The sequence below is a fragment of the Dama dama genome, chromosome 17, assembly GCF_033118175.1.
Source record: "Dama dama isolate Ldn47 chromosome 17, ASM3311817v1, whole genome shotgun sequence".
In the NCBI taxonomy this organism is placed as follows: domain Eukaryota; kingdom Metazoa; phylum Chordata; class Mammalia; order Artiodactyla; family Cervidae; genus Dama; species Dama dama.
The window spans coordinates 63,120,987-63,135,969 of NC_083697.1; the positions used below are offsets into that span (position 1 = coordinate 63,120,987).

General features: G+C 40.9%; 2 protein-coding genes across 4 annotated transcripts in view; one reads left to right on the forward strand and one right to left on the reverse strand.

Moving 5' to 3' along the window:
* PDS5A (PDS5 cohesin associated factor A) overlaps positions 1–4,760 on the reverse strand; it is a 119,811-nt gene extending 115,051 nt beyond the window's left edge. Inside the window, exons 1-2 of one of the 3 annotated variants that reach the window (XM_061164591.1) lie at positions 4,625–4,760; positions 3,585–3,762 (exon numbers count right to left, since the gene is read on the reverse strand). In XM_061164591.1, the coding sequence (XP_061020574.1) occupies positions 3,585–3,722 (138 nt within the window). In that variant the 5' untranslated portion in view covers positions 3,723–3,762; positions 4,625–4,760. Of the gene's footprint in view, positions 1–3,584; positions 3,763–4,335; positions 4,530–4,624 lie in introns of those variants that run through there. The other 2 variants (XM_061164592.1, XM_061164590.1) reach the window with 2 other exon arrangements.
* Positions 4,141–5,349, forward strand: LOC133071856 (WAS/WASL-interacting protein family member 3-like). The gene has a single exon (XM_061164712.1). It carries the CDS (start codon positions 4,141–4,143, stop codon positions 5,347–5,349), a length of 1,209 nt encoding a protein of 402 aa, XP_061020695.1.
* Positions 5,350–14,983: the final 9,634 nt, after the last annotated feature.

A 14,983-nucleotide genomic window follows, 5' to 3' on the forward strand; every position in this document is an offset into this window, starting at 1 on the left:
ATGTGGCATATAGCTTTGTAATACGTGACCTGAGAGAGACTGTGTAACAGTCCATGGGCAGAAGCACTTAACGGAATTTGTACAATACTGTTTATAGGTTTATCTTGAATGTGTTACAAAACTTATGAGGCATGACTTCTGCATTCGTTTCAGAATCCTTAATTAAACAGGAGGAAGGATGTTTGTGAACTACATATCTTGATGCTTAATGTAACACTGGTATTAAAAAATGTCTACTATCCTTCCTAACAGCTAACTTTTATATGGCTTTTAATATTTCTATAACTGATCTAAATAACAAAACCATTAATGATAGTTTTCAGCTTTACGTGACTAGGGTTGGTCAAAACCTCTCAGAATCAGTTTCTTTATCTGGAAAATCTGAACAAAGCCAAATAACTTATAAACTACCTTCTAGTTCTAAAATTATAAATATCTACTTTATCATCTCTAATATGCAATCTCAGATAAAGTACTTAGTTGCAATTCAAAATATTTTCAAATCATCCTTCATTTTCAAAAATAAGAATACTTTTCTAAACCAATATTAATACATATTACTTATTCATTCATTCAACAAATATATGTTGAGCACCTAACTGGGGCTTCCCAGGTGGCACAGTGGTAAAAAATCCACCTGCCATAGAGGACACACAGGAGACGCAGGTTCAATCCCTAGGTCAGGAAGATCCCATGGAGTAGGAAATGGCAACCCACTCCAGTATTTCTGCCTGGGAAATTCCATGGACAGGAGAGCCTGGTGGGCTATAGTTCATGGCGTTGCGGAGTTGGACATGACTGAGCACACACACATATAAACTAAGCACTGGGAGGATACAAAAGTAAACAAACAGATGTGGTATTCATGAAGCTTACAGAGAAGTTGAGGACACAAACCAAATAAACACAAGCATAAATGTAATACCACATCTGTAACAAGTGACATGAAAGAATTAAAAGAGTATATAACAGGAAATCTAAGAGACTTCCCTTAATGAAACGGGAGGAAGAGTACATATATGGGTTACATAATGTAAAATCTGTCTCGGCAGAAATGAACATGGCATGTTTAAGGAACTGACAGAATGGCAGTGTTAACTAGATGTAAAAAGAGAGTAGTTCCTTGGAAATAGAAATGAAAACTTCTAAAATACAAAAGTATGTTTTAGCTTTTTCAAAGACACACTCTAAGAATTACTTTCAAGAAACCTTGAAAGCATCACAATAGTTTCTCTCTAATGTTAACAACACAAAATCCTGTCCTATATTTCTCCGCAAAAGACCAAATTAACTCTCATTGATTCCCTTCCCCTTTTCACTTTACTGTTTTCCACTGCCTGATAAAAATCACAGCTTCCTTGATCAACTTCCTTTAGATTCCTTAGAAGAAAGCAGCCATAAGAATAAAAAGATACATGATGCTATTGCCCTGGCTCTGCCACTAACCAGTTCCATGACTGATCTTGGTAAATGTTAGTTGGCCACTTTGGGTCTAACTTTTATTATCTAGGAAAAAAAAGGAGTTCTGAAATTTCTTTTAGGATCCTTCTGAAAGGAAAATGCTTGTTCCATTCTTGAAACTGAAGAATATGGACCAAACATCTCTGAATTCTACTGACCAGGGTTTTACTATCCTTTAAGCCCTCCTCCTCACAATACTTGAACATTGTTGCTATAATAATAATAAACTATTGAATTTATACAAGTTACAAACAACACAAAAATTATAAAAAAATATAGTTATATATTATTTAAAATCTATGCTAGTAAGAGAGTAATACTTTAACTAAACATGGATCCCTAAAAAGTACAGTGTGAATTGGTGGTATAGTGGTGAGCATAGCTCCTTCCTAAAAAGTACAAAGTCAAAATCACCTTACAAGGCAGGAGGAAGACAAAAATCATAAGAATTCTTTAAAAAGCAACATTTTAGCAATAGGACATTCAACTTGATTAATATGTGTATCAAATTTAACTTCCAAAAGAACTCATAACAAATGAATATTCTAACCATATGCTCATTCTAGACTGTCAATTTAGTTAAAAAATACTTCTGACATTTAATCTACTTTCAAATAGAAGATGTATATACAACCATAACTTTTTAAAAACCAGATTATCCATCACCAGAATTCAGGTTTCCATATTCTTAATATGAAAATAATATAAAGATCTACAATTTTACTTAATTTATATCTCATAAGTCATATTTCAGCATCTCAAAAATTTAAAATAATAAGAGTACAACCTTAAGAAGCATCAATTAAGCACCCCACTTCATGTACAGTCTTTAGTATCAAGATTTATTTTGATGGAACGTATCGGGTCCTATTCCTTCCAAATGGGCAGCAAATTGTAGGATCCAACTAGATTTTTAAAAACAAACTACAGGAACACTTTCAAATATTAATCACTCACAACACTGTTAACATTTACCAGGCACTATACTAAGTTCTAACAGCAAAGGGGCAAGATTATTTTCTAAAATACATTTCAACAAGTTGCCCAAGGGGAAGACTGGCAAGGTGTCAATATTGTTGCTTTCCTCACCTTCCACACACTCTAATTGATTAGTAAAACTCTGAAATGTCTCTTGGATTGTTCCCTATCTCTCTATTCCCACTATCATAGCTCCACTTCATGATTTCAACATCTTTGACCTGGGCTACAGTTTAACAGTCTCCTAGCTGGACTCCTTGTCTCATCTTCCCCTATTCCAATCCAACCCCCAATGGTGACCAAAAAAAAAAATGTCTTTAGCACTGCCAAATGTTCCTTAGGAGTCAAAGATGCCATGGTTGAGAACTACTGCATCAAGCTGATCCCTTAATAAGAGTAACACTTAACTTTGTAAGGCTGTGGCCACAATCTATAACCATGCAACAGAAAACAAAAAATTAACTTACCTAAAGGCTGAAACTTACAACCTTCACATTAGGCCCCGCATGTTTAAAAATAAGCTGACCCCTTATAAAATAAGCCATAATCACCATCCCTTAAAACCCCTTTGAACATGTGGACATAAGTCATCACTCTACTTCAAGCCTGAATTTTGAAAAGTCAGTACTTTCTGTTAAAGTTTAATCATACTATTTACATATTTAAGTTTTTGGATATCAGAAAATTGTGATAATTTTTAAAATGCATTTTGCACTTAAATCAGTCTCCTAGAAGCTGATGAAAACCCTCCTAGGCAAATTATTGCCTACCTTTAAAGCTGGAAGCTACTTTGAAGAGTATTCTCAAAAAAATATTTCTAGACAAAAAAAACCTTAAAAAATACTCCAATTTTTATACTTAAGAGGAAAAAAAAGTAGAATTAAAAAATATCACATACATACTCTTTTAATTTCCCATAATGATTATGTCCTTAACAGAGATTACTATTCTAAGATACAGCCAAGACAGAACGATACCTTTCAGAAGGGGGTAAAAGAAAAGACGTAAAATATCTTAAAAAAAAAAAAAAAAAAGCCTGGTAGGTGAAACTTAAGGCCAGGCCCAGCAGAGCAGTAATACCACTGGAGAGAGCACCTCCTACCACAAACGTCTGAAGTGTGAACATTCTGTCCAGAGAAACTTACCTTCAGTCGTTTGATCATTTCGTCCGTGGTGATCTTGTCGGTGATCTCCTTTACCCCCGGAGGGTAAGCGATCTTCCCGTCGGCACTCACGACGCCGCAGAGGGCAGTGGCAGGCTTGGGCTGAGCGGTGAAGTCCATCCTGGGGGACAACTTTTCTTTCACGGTCCTCTACCGGCCTCTATCGGTCAGAAAACAAAAGTTCAGCGGGAAAGGGGCGACTTTGTAACCTCTTTTTTCATTTCAAAAATCCTAATCTGCAAAGGGTCCTTTCTCCAGGGAGGCCGGGGGCTCGGCGGCGTCCTCCATACCCGCTCCTTCCCGGGGTTTGGACCCTGGTGGCTGCCTCGCCGCCCCCACCCACGCGGGCCCCGCAGACCCCGGGCCCTCCCGGCTCCCTGGCACCGGCGGCCGCGGGAAGCGCCGAGCAGCGCCAGGAGTTTCCCATTCCCCCTTTCACAATGAAATCCCACCCCCAAGCACCGAGGTCCGAAGTTTGGAGGCCTCGAGAGCCCAGCAAGGCCCCTAAGGCCCCGGCTCGGTCAGAGAGAAGCCTCGAATGCCCGCCCGGCCGGTCCCCTCCGGGAAAGGAGACGCGAGGCCTATAGGGCTCGGCTTAGGCCGCAAAACTAGGGACCCAACGGGACCTACACGCAGCGGCGGCTCCTGGGAACCTACGCCCTTGCCGGGCAAAGCTTCGGGACCCCCGGTGTCCCCGCCACGCTCCCGCCCCTCCCGTGTCCCGGTGCCTCACCCCCGCGGGAGGGGAAAACAAGCTGCCCTCCGCCCCGAACCCCAAGCCAGGAAGCGGCTGACGCGGCTCCGCACTTCACATTTTGTTCCTTCAACTTCGGCTCAGGGACCCCGGCGGCTTCTCTCGCCCCCGGCCACTCGGCGCAGTCCGGTGCCGCCGAGGCCTGACCGGCACCTCCGGGCAGCCCCGCCGGGCCTCCGTCCCGCGCCCCCCCCCCGCCCCGGTCTCCCCTTCCGTCCCCTCCCTCCCCAGCCGAGGGCGGGAGCCGAGCCGCCGCCGCCGCCTTTACCTCCTCCTCATGCGGGCGGAAGGTGCATCGAGCGCCCGGGCCTCTGTCAGGTGGTTGCGCCGCCGCCCCTCTCCGGGCTGCACACAAAGCGGCTCCGCGGGTCCCGCCGCCGCCGCCGCCGCCCGCCCCGGAGCGGCGCTGGGGCTGGCGGTGCCGAGGAGGAGCAGTCGCCGCGGGGGGAGACGCGGGGCGAGTGGGAGCTGGGCGGGGAGACACTGCCGCTCTCCGTCTGGCAGAGGAAGAGCAGCCTCGGAGAAGGCTCCTCCGGGAGCGTGCGCGCGTGTGTCCGCCCCGGACCCCGGCTGCCCGCCCGCCAGCACCTCGCGCCGGCCGGGTCCGCCGACCCGGACCCGGACGCCCCTCGCAGCGGCGCGCGCGCGGCCGTCCGTGCTCCCGGCAGCCGGCGCCTCTCGCACACACCGACCGGTCACGCGAGCGGCGCGAGAGCACGCGAGAGCAGGGCGCGCGCCTCGCTCCCGCCCCTTCCTCCGCCGGCCTTGCCTCCGCCTCCCTCGGGCCTCAAGCGGCGGCGCGCGGAGCAAACAGCGCCGCCACCCGGTTGGCGCCAAGACCTGCCGCACCGAGCGCCTTCGGGAGGACCGGACCCAGAAGGCGAGCGGAGGAGGAGCCTGGCTGGCGGGAAGCGACCCGGCGCCCGCGGCCTTTTGGGGCCAAGTTGGATGAACGAGGTTTTTTCACTGTTTGCCGCGGAGATGAGTTCATGACTTTTGGGGTTCATCCTAAACCACGTGGATGGACATGGTTGAAAAATGGTTAATTAGTCGGTGATAACGAACTGATTTCCTCCCTAGGGACAGAAGATCTGCAACCTGAGGAAAAGTTTTGCAACATGGCACAACGTATGCTGCTCATTCCTGTTTCTTTTGACAGCCACCCGAGTTTGCCCTCTCCTCTTTAGATCTCTAAAATTAATATTTTGAAAACTGCAAAATATGAAAATTGCACTGAGTCCAGTAGTTCTCAAAGAATAGACGAAATTTCCTGGACGGCACTCCCAAACCTAGAAAATCAGGATTTCTGAGACTGGACTTCAGAAATAAGCATGTTTACAAATTGGATAGATAGGTCTAATGAATATGGAGTAACTCGTTAAAAAAAAAAAATATACCAAAGGATAGCTTTTTCTTTCATCCAAAGGAAAACCCGATGCAGTGATGTTTGAGCAGTTTAAAATAAAAAGCTGAAGCAAATGGACCTCGGGAGCACATATATAATTTCCAAAGATGAAGTTAAAAAGAGAAAATAATTTGAAATAGTCTGCAGCTCTTGAAACCGATTGCTACTGTAGTTTGAAATTATATTTGATTATTTAAATTCTTGATGGATATTAATTGATCTTTTCCACATCCTTTGTTTGATCTTAAAAATATTATAAGGGCTGCCCTCAATGAACTGTTTTTCAAGTAATATACAAGGAAGCAATTATCTCAGAATCTAACACACCACATTTGCTGATTTGCTAGAACTCTGCCCAAAAGTCAGAACTTTGTTCTTAGACATTTAGAGTAGCAGGCAGAATCCATTAAGAAAGCTTCATCCAAACTATTAAACTGACCAAAACCTACACTGTTTTTAGGCTCTTTCTCTCACATATGATTTTTAAAAATCTGTCACGTTTAAATAAAGAGGGATTTTTATTTTCATTCTTGCCATTATTAATTTACCCATTACTAAATGGAGTTTTGTATATATCCATAAAATTGTAATTTTAACTACCTACTTCGTTAATAATGTTTGATTTTATAAACACTCAAAAGATAGTAAGCCCTAAGGATCGTAACACATCAATAGGTTGAACTTATAAATTCTAAATTGTAGGAATTCTGAAATTTCTGTTTTTAATTCCTTTTTAAAAAACATTTCCACTTACAGTAAATGAGAAGTGATACATTCATTTGTGAACAATTATGTGAAGAGGGCCTACTATACAAGGCACTGTTTTGAGCACTGAGAATAAAATCTGTAGTGGGAAAGAGAACAAACATTGCTCCCTGTTGTGGTAGAGCTTAATTTATTGGGGGAGAGATAGACAAAAAAAATAAATTGCCATGGAAGAAAATGAAGTAGAGAAGAGGGAGGATGCAGACCACATAGAACCTTTTAGGCCTTCTACCTTTGGAAAGACTTTGGCACATACTCTGAGAAGGAAGTGCTTTAAAAAGAGAAGCGATATGATTTATGTTCTATGATCTAGGCAACCTTGGACAAACTACTTAATCTTTCTGTGCCTCATTTTCCTCATCTGTAAAACAGGGATAATTGTTTTTATTTCAGAGAGTCATTGTGAGGGATAAATAAATTAACATTTGTAAAGTGCCTAAAACAGTAACTGGTACATACCAAGCTCTACATAATTTTTTAATATATGTAAAATGAAAGAGTAACTCTAGCTGCTAGGCTGAAAATAATGAGGAGATGCAAATGTAGAAGTAAGATAACCAAGTATAAGACTACTGCAAAAATTTCAAAGAGAGATGGTAGGACTGGGTAATAACAGTGGACGTGATGAAAAAAATTTAAAAAAAAAAAGAAAAGAAAAGAAAAGAGTTAAGAAAATAAGGTGATGCCAAAGTTTTTGGCCTGTGTAGTGAAGGATGAAGCTATCTTTAACTGGGAAGGGGAGGACTGTGCTTGGGATAGCTTTCGTCAGGATGTCTTTTAGAATCTAAGCTGTTTAAAAGGTAATTTAGCAAACAGCTCCTGAGCTCCTGTTAAGAATTGTACTAGGCACTGGGCAAATATTTAGAAAACAAGAAGACAAAGTTCCTGCTTGGATCAGAGTCGGATGGAGGAATCACGGGCATATGTACCGTAACTGAGGCAAGGCTGTGATTTATTCCACAACAGGGATTTAAATGGTATTGTCTAAGAGCCTAAGAAAGGAATGCTATGGGAACTTCCCAAAGGGAGGGCTGTTTGAGGCGGGGCGGTGGAGGGTGAGTTGTTACTGAGCAGTGAGAAGAGCATTAGCTAATAGAGATAACCACAAGGTGAAAAAAGGCTTGGAGGTGATCAAGTGCAATTTCTTTTTGAGGAAAAGACTTTGGTGTGATTAGAACAATAATTGTATAAAAGAGTGGCTTGACTTTGTGAGCCTTATTCTGCCCTCATATGATTTCCATCAGCCCCCCTCCCATAGACACATGTACAAACATACAATCTACGTACAAAATGACATCCAATGCAGCTTCAGGACAAACCCCCAACCCCCTATTTCAATCACCTTACCAACCATAAATTCTTCCTACATAGAAATTCTAGATCCAAACTCTGGGGCACCACAACAATGGAAATGTTTCACACTTGCTTTGTCCAGTAGGTCCTAACCACATGCAACTATAAAATGCCTGAAAAGTGGCTGATGAAATGGAGGAACTAAACTTTTAATTTAATTTAAAAAATCTAAACAGCGATATGTGGCTAGTGGTTGCTATATTGGACAGTGCAGTTCTAGAGAACAGAGTTTGTAGGAGTGATTGACAGAAGGTGAGGGTAGAGGATAAACTGTGTTCGCACTAAATACTGCAGAGGTTGAACAGAGTGGCAGTTTCAAAGGATGAACTGGGGTAATAGGAGACTAAAGCCACTTATGGTGAAAGTGAATGAAGGTAAAAATACCAACAGAAAAAAAATGCAAAAATATCTAAGATATTTAAAGCAGATTTTATAAATCTGTGTTTTCTATTTATCTGAAATTCTTTATTTGCTTTTCAACTTAAAATGTAACTAGCTAAGTTTATCCTGAGTAATTTCACAAATTACAAATTTGAAACTTCCATGTACCTCTGGTCCCAGAGAAATTTTAATGATATGTCATAATTAGTGAAACTAAAAAAATGGTATTTTATTTTAGAGTCTTTCCAGATATCACTGACAGCTTAGCTAGAACAAATATATGTAGGCACAGGATAATACCATATCTATCTGTGGTGAATGAAATGAATTTTACATGTTTCACTGATGACTAAAAATATAAAGTCTGAATCATTTTGGCTTAGTATGATCAAGATGTTAATGATTAACTTGTTTGTCATGGTAATTTAAAGACTTTATTTGAATCCTGTCTGATATCTTTGGCTTGATGCACATCTCTTTTCAATTTAAAGTGTGAAAGCTGACCTGCATCATTAATTATATTAGCTTTCTTAAAATTGTTTTTATCAAAATTAAGTATTATTTAGCAAACTAAGACTAAATATTTTCAAATACAAAAGAAACTACAGATATAAACAACTTGGGTAAATCTTAGTGAGATAATATGATAACCTGTTTTTATAAAGTTCAAAAGCAAGGCTCAAGATGTTGGTTACCCCTGGAGTACAAGGCAACGCAAGGAACACAGGAAGACCGCAGGGGAAATGAATATATAGATAGATATGTTCTTGTTAAAGCTTTCTTCTTCGGTGTAGTGGTGGCTTCATATATGTTCACTATGTGATAGGTGAATGGAAGGATGAATGAATGAGGGCAATCCATGGGCCAATAAGGGATGTGTTTATAACCCAAGTAACGTTCAGTCGCTCAGTCGTGTCTGACTCTTTGCAACCCCAAAGACTGCAGCACACCAGGCTTCCCTGTCCTTCACCAACTCCTGGAGCTTACTCAAACTCGTATCCATTGAGTTGGTGATGCCATCCAAACACCTCTTCCTCTGTCGTCCCCTTCTCCTCCTGCCTTCAATCTTTCACAGCATTAGGGTCTTTTCTAGGGAGTCAGTTCTTTGCATCAGGTGGCCAAAGTATTGGAACTTCAGTTTCAGCATCAGTCCTTCCAATGAATTTCAGGACTAATTTCCTTTAGGATTGACTGCTTTGATCTTGCTGTCCAAGGGACTCTCAGGAGTCTTCTCCAACACAACAGTTCAAAAGCATCAGTTCTTTGGTGCTCACCCTTCTTTATGGTCCAACTCTAACATCCATATATGACTACTGGAAAAACCAAAGCTTTGACTAAATTGACCTTTGTAGACAAAGTAATGTCTCCGCTTTTTAATATGCTGTCTAGGTTTGTCATAACTTTTCTTCCAAGAAGCAAACATCTTTTAATTTTGTGGCTACAGTCACCATCTGCAGTGATTTTGGAGCCCAAGAAAATAAAGTCTCTCACTGTTTCCATTGTTTCCCCATCTATTTGCCATGAGGTGATGGGACCGGATGCCATGATCTTAGTTTTCTGAATGTTGAGTTTTAAGCCAGCTTTTTTCACTCTCCTCTTTCACCTTCATCAAGAGGCTCTTTAGTTCTTTTTTGCTTTCTGCCATAAGGGTGGTGTCATCTGCATATCTGAGGTTATTGATATTTCTCCCAGCAATCTTGATTCCAGCTTGTGCTTCATCCAGCCCTGCATTTCACATGATGTACTCTGTATAAGTTAAATAAGCAGGGTGACAATATGCAGCCTTGAGGCACTCCTTTCCCAATTTGGAACCAGTCCGTTGTTCCATGTCCAGTTCTAACTTGCTTCTTGACCTACATACAGATTTCTTAGGAGGCAGGTGAAATGGTCTGGTATTTCTATCTCTTTAAGAATTTTCCACAGTTTGTTGTGATTCACACAAAGACTTTAGCATAGTCAATGAAGCAGTAGATGTTTTTCTGGAGTTCTCTTGCATTTTCTATGATCATTGGCAATTTGATCTCTTGTTCCTCTGTTACCAAATGTTATGATTAATCTTATTCAGGGAAGCTGAAATCCAGAGAGAAAAAAGACAAGCATAAGACATTTTATATTACACCTTAATATTAAAAAGAAATTATATCCCCCCCCAAGGGCTTACCTGTTGGTTCAATGGTAAAGAATGCGCCTGCTAACGCAGGAGATCCCAGTTCCATCCCCTGGTCCCGAAGGACCCCACATGCCTCAGAGCAACTAAGCTTGTGCAATTACAACTACTGAGCCAGTGCTCTAGAGCCTGTGAACTGCAATGACTGGGCCCGCTTGCCGCAACTCCTGAGGCTGTGCACCCTCGAACCCGTTCTGTGTAACAGGAGAAGCCACGCAAAGAGAAGCCTGCACACCGCAACTCGAGAGAAGCCCCTGCTAGCCACAACCACAGAAAGCTTGGCAAAGCAACAGAGCCCCAGCGCAGACAAAAATAAATACATACATTTAAAAAATAATTTAAAAAATGATAGCCCCCAAAGTCAAAGAAATTCTGTCCCCATGATAATTTTTTTCTAATGATGGTAGTAAAATGAAAAATTATTTGGAATTATGTCTTACATGAATGCCACTTTGCAGCCCTTCCTTAAATTGCTAGTATTTGGATGATAAGTGATTATAAAATGGAAAGAATTGTCAAGGTAATTAAACTTTCGATAATCACCTTAAAGTATATTTTTATTATGAAGTCTGGGATTCCAGCCTCTTAATGTTATATATGACTAAAATATACAGGAAAGTAAACTTATGACAAATACTTCCTTATGGTAAAGGCAGAAGAGACTCATTTCTGGAAATATGTTAGGGAGGATAATCATGGCCTCCCTCCTGCAAACTCTTTTAAGAGTTGTTCGGATCGTAGTCCTATATATTTCCTCTCTTTCTCTTTCCCTCCCTCTCTCTGTGCCCTGCCCCGCCATGCCCCTCTCCCCTACAGCTGACTGAGCCTGCAGTGGCTGAGCTGAGCCAAACAAAATATCATGAGAGGCTGTGAACTAAAACTCAGCAACAGATGGAACTTTTAGCTGAATTATATCAATGTAGAACAGTAAAGGTCTTCAGCTTTCTACATAGGAGTACGCTAAGGAGAACAGAGCTGTCCTAATTTTTGTCCCAACTGTTCCATTTTTCTTGGACTCCACATAAGCGTTGTTTCTTTACAGTAAAATCTCTTTCACTTGAACTAATGTGAGTAAATTCCTGAACTTTAAATACCAAATATAACCTGATTTAGAAATAGCAATTGGACTTCATGAAATCTTAACCATGATCCACGAAACTAGCTTGACTGGGTCAGTTTTGTCATTTAGTCCTGAAGTCGTGTCTGATTCTTTGCAACTCCATAGACTATAGCCTGCCGGCCTCTTCTGTACATGGAATTTTCCAGGCAAGGATACTGGAGTGGGTTGCCATTTCCTCCTCTGGGGATCTTCCCCGGACAAGGGGTTGAACCTGTGCCTCTGTGTTGGCAGGCAGATTCTTTACTACTGAGCCACCAAAGCCCAGACTGGGTCAAATAGTGCCCTCCAAATTAATGTCTACTTGGAACCTCAGGTCATGACCTTATTTGGAAGTAGGGATTTTGCAGGTGTAATTAGTTCAGAGGAAGTCATACTGGATTAGGGTGGGCCCTAAGTCCAATGGCTGGTGTTATAAAAAAGACAGACAGCGAACAAGGCCAGGGGATTAAAGAGGCAGAGATTGGAATTAGGCAGCTGCAAGCCAAGGAATGCCAAGGATTTCCAGCAAACACCGGAACTAAGGAAAGAGGCAAGGGAAGATTCTTCCCTTGAGCCTTGAGAAGGAGTATCACCCTACTGACACCCTACTGACACCTACTGACACCTTCGGCCTCCAGAACAAGAGGAGAATGAATCTCTGTAGTTGTAAGCCACTGCACTGATGATACTTAGTTACAACAGCCTTAGGAAATTCATACATCAGCCATACGTAAAATCTGTCCTAAAGTGGATTAGTAGCTATAAAGAAGTAAAAGCATTTTACCTGCTGTAAGAAATTTCATCACTCTCATTTTTGGACCTAACATTTGCTTATTTGTGAAAAAGAAAATTTGTAGAACATTTATATACAAATGTTATATAGATAGATAGATGTTTATATATAATTGTTCTGTATATGTTGTTCCCTTGCTAAGTCATGTCCAATTTTTTGTAACCCCATGGGTTGCAGCACACCAGGCTTCCCTGTCCTTCACTTTCTCCAGGAGTTTGCTCAGATTCATGTCCATTGAGTCGGTGATACTATCGAATCATTCATGTCGCCCCCCTCTCCTCCTGCCCTCAATCTTTCCCAGCATCAGGGTCTTTTCCAGTGAGTTGACTCTTCGCATCAGGTGGCCAAATTATTGAAGCTTCAGCTTCAGCATCAGTCCTTCCAATGAATATTCAGGGTTGATTTCCTTCAGAATTGACTGGTTTGATCTCTTTGCTATCCAAGGGACTCTCAGGCGTCTCCTCCACCACCACAGTTCAAGGGCATCAATTCTTTGGCACTCTGCCTTTTTTAAGGTCCAACTCTCACATCCATACATGCCTACTGGAAAAAGCATAGCTTTGACTATATGGACATTTGTCAGCAAAGTGATGTTTTTGTTTTTTAAAAGTGATGTCAGCGTTTTTTACGCATATATACAGAATCTAGAAAAATGGTTCTGAAGAATCTATTTGGAGGGCAGCAAGGGAGAAACAGACATAGAGAATAGACTTATGGACATGGGGAGAGGGGAGGAGAGGGTGAGCTGTATGGAGAGAGTAACACGGAAACTTACATTACCATGTGTAAAATAGAGAGCCAACGAGAATTTGCAGTATGTCTCAGGAAACCCAAACAGGGGCTCTGTTTCAACTTCGAGGGGTGGGATGGGAAGGGAGATGGGAAGAATGTTCGAAAGGGAGGGGATATATGTATACCTATGGCTGATTCATGTTGAGGTTTGACAGAAAACAACAAAATTCTGTAAAGCAATTATCCTTCAGTTAAAAAATAAATTTAAAAAAAGTGATGTCAGTGTTTTTTAATACACTGTCTAGGTTTGTCATAGTTTTTCTTCCAAGGAGTGAGCGTCTTTTAATTTCATGGCTGCAGTCCCCGTCTACAGTGATTTTGGAGCCCAAAAATATAAAATCTGTCACTGTTTCCACTTTTTCCCCTTCTATTTCCCATGAAGAGATGGGACTGGATATCATGATCTTAATTTTTTTAATGTTGAGTTTTATGCCAACTTTTTCACTCTCTTTCACCTTCATCAAGAGGCTCTTTAGTTCCTCTTCACTTTCTGCCATTAGAGTGGTACATCTGCATATCTGAGATTGTTCATATTTCTCCCAACAATTTTGATACCAGCTTGTGACTCATCCAGCCCAGCATTTTGCGTGACGTACTCTGCATATAAGTTAAACAAGCAGGGTCACAGTATATAGCTTTGTCGTACTCCTTTCCCAATTTTGAAATAGTCAGTTGTTCCATGTGAGGTTCTAACTGTTGCTTCTTGACCTGCATACAGGTTTCTCAGGAGACAGGTAGGGTGGTCTGCTATTCCTATCTCTCTAAGATTTTTCTACAGTTTGTTGTGATCCATGCAGTGAAAAAACTTGACATTAGTCAATGAAGCAGAAGTAGATGTTTTTCCGAAATTTTCTTGCTTTCTCTATGATCCAGCGGATGTTGGCAATTTGATCTCTGGTTCCTCTGCCTTTTCTAAATGCCACTTATACAACTGGAAGTTCTCGGTTCACGTACTGCTGAAGCCTAGCTTGAAGGATTTTGAGCATAAGCGTACTATCATGGGAAATGAACACAGTTGAACAGTAGTTCGAACATTCTTTGACACGGCCCTTCTTTGGAACTGGAATGAAAACTGATCTTTTCCAGTCTTGTGGTCATTGCTGAGTTTCCCAAGTCTATATGTGTGTGTGTGTATATATATATATATATATATATATATATATATACATAAATGTAAAATATATATATAAATGTAGAGCATTTATATAAATGTTCTATGTCTTATACATGTAAATGTAGAACATTTGTAGAACATTTATAAAGCGATAAGTGCATTTTTCTCAATTATATTAAGTTTATGAGCCTCAATTTACCTGTGGAATCTGCACTTTCATTTTCCCATCTTCTCACATTCTTAGGAAATAATAATATGCTAGCAAATATTTAAGTAATTATACAACTAAGATGGAGAAACTGCAGAAATGGAACTTTTGCTTGGCAGACAGCTCCACCAAGCTTTGGCTCAAAGTATTCGTTGGCTAACACAGAAATGTACAAAATTGAAATTTTAAAAGGAGTTCAGGAATGAGAATATATAATGTACTAAATGAAGTTATACAAAAGTGAATGGACGAAAGTTAATGCTGGGTTGTTTAATAATCAATTGGTTCTTTTCATTATGTTCACTTTATTAACTAAGAATTTTCATCAGTGCAGTATTTTCTGACTTACAACTATCAGATGTCATTACTATAATAATTGGCAGATTGTAAGAATAAGTAACTGAACATCAAATTTCAAGTTTAACTGGAACTGTAACCACATCAGAACTGGTAGCCAGCACCATTTTACTTGTCCAAGGAATGTGTCAAGAATTTGCGTAACTTTTGCCTTCTGAATTTTTCCAAGTAGTTCCAGAAACTGAACAGTTTT

Coding starts and splice junctions, on each gene's coding strand:
- LOC133071856 (XM_061164712.1), top strand. CDS start 4,141: ATGCCCGCCCGGCCGGTCCCCTCCGGGAAAGGAGACGCGAGGCCTATA.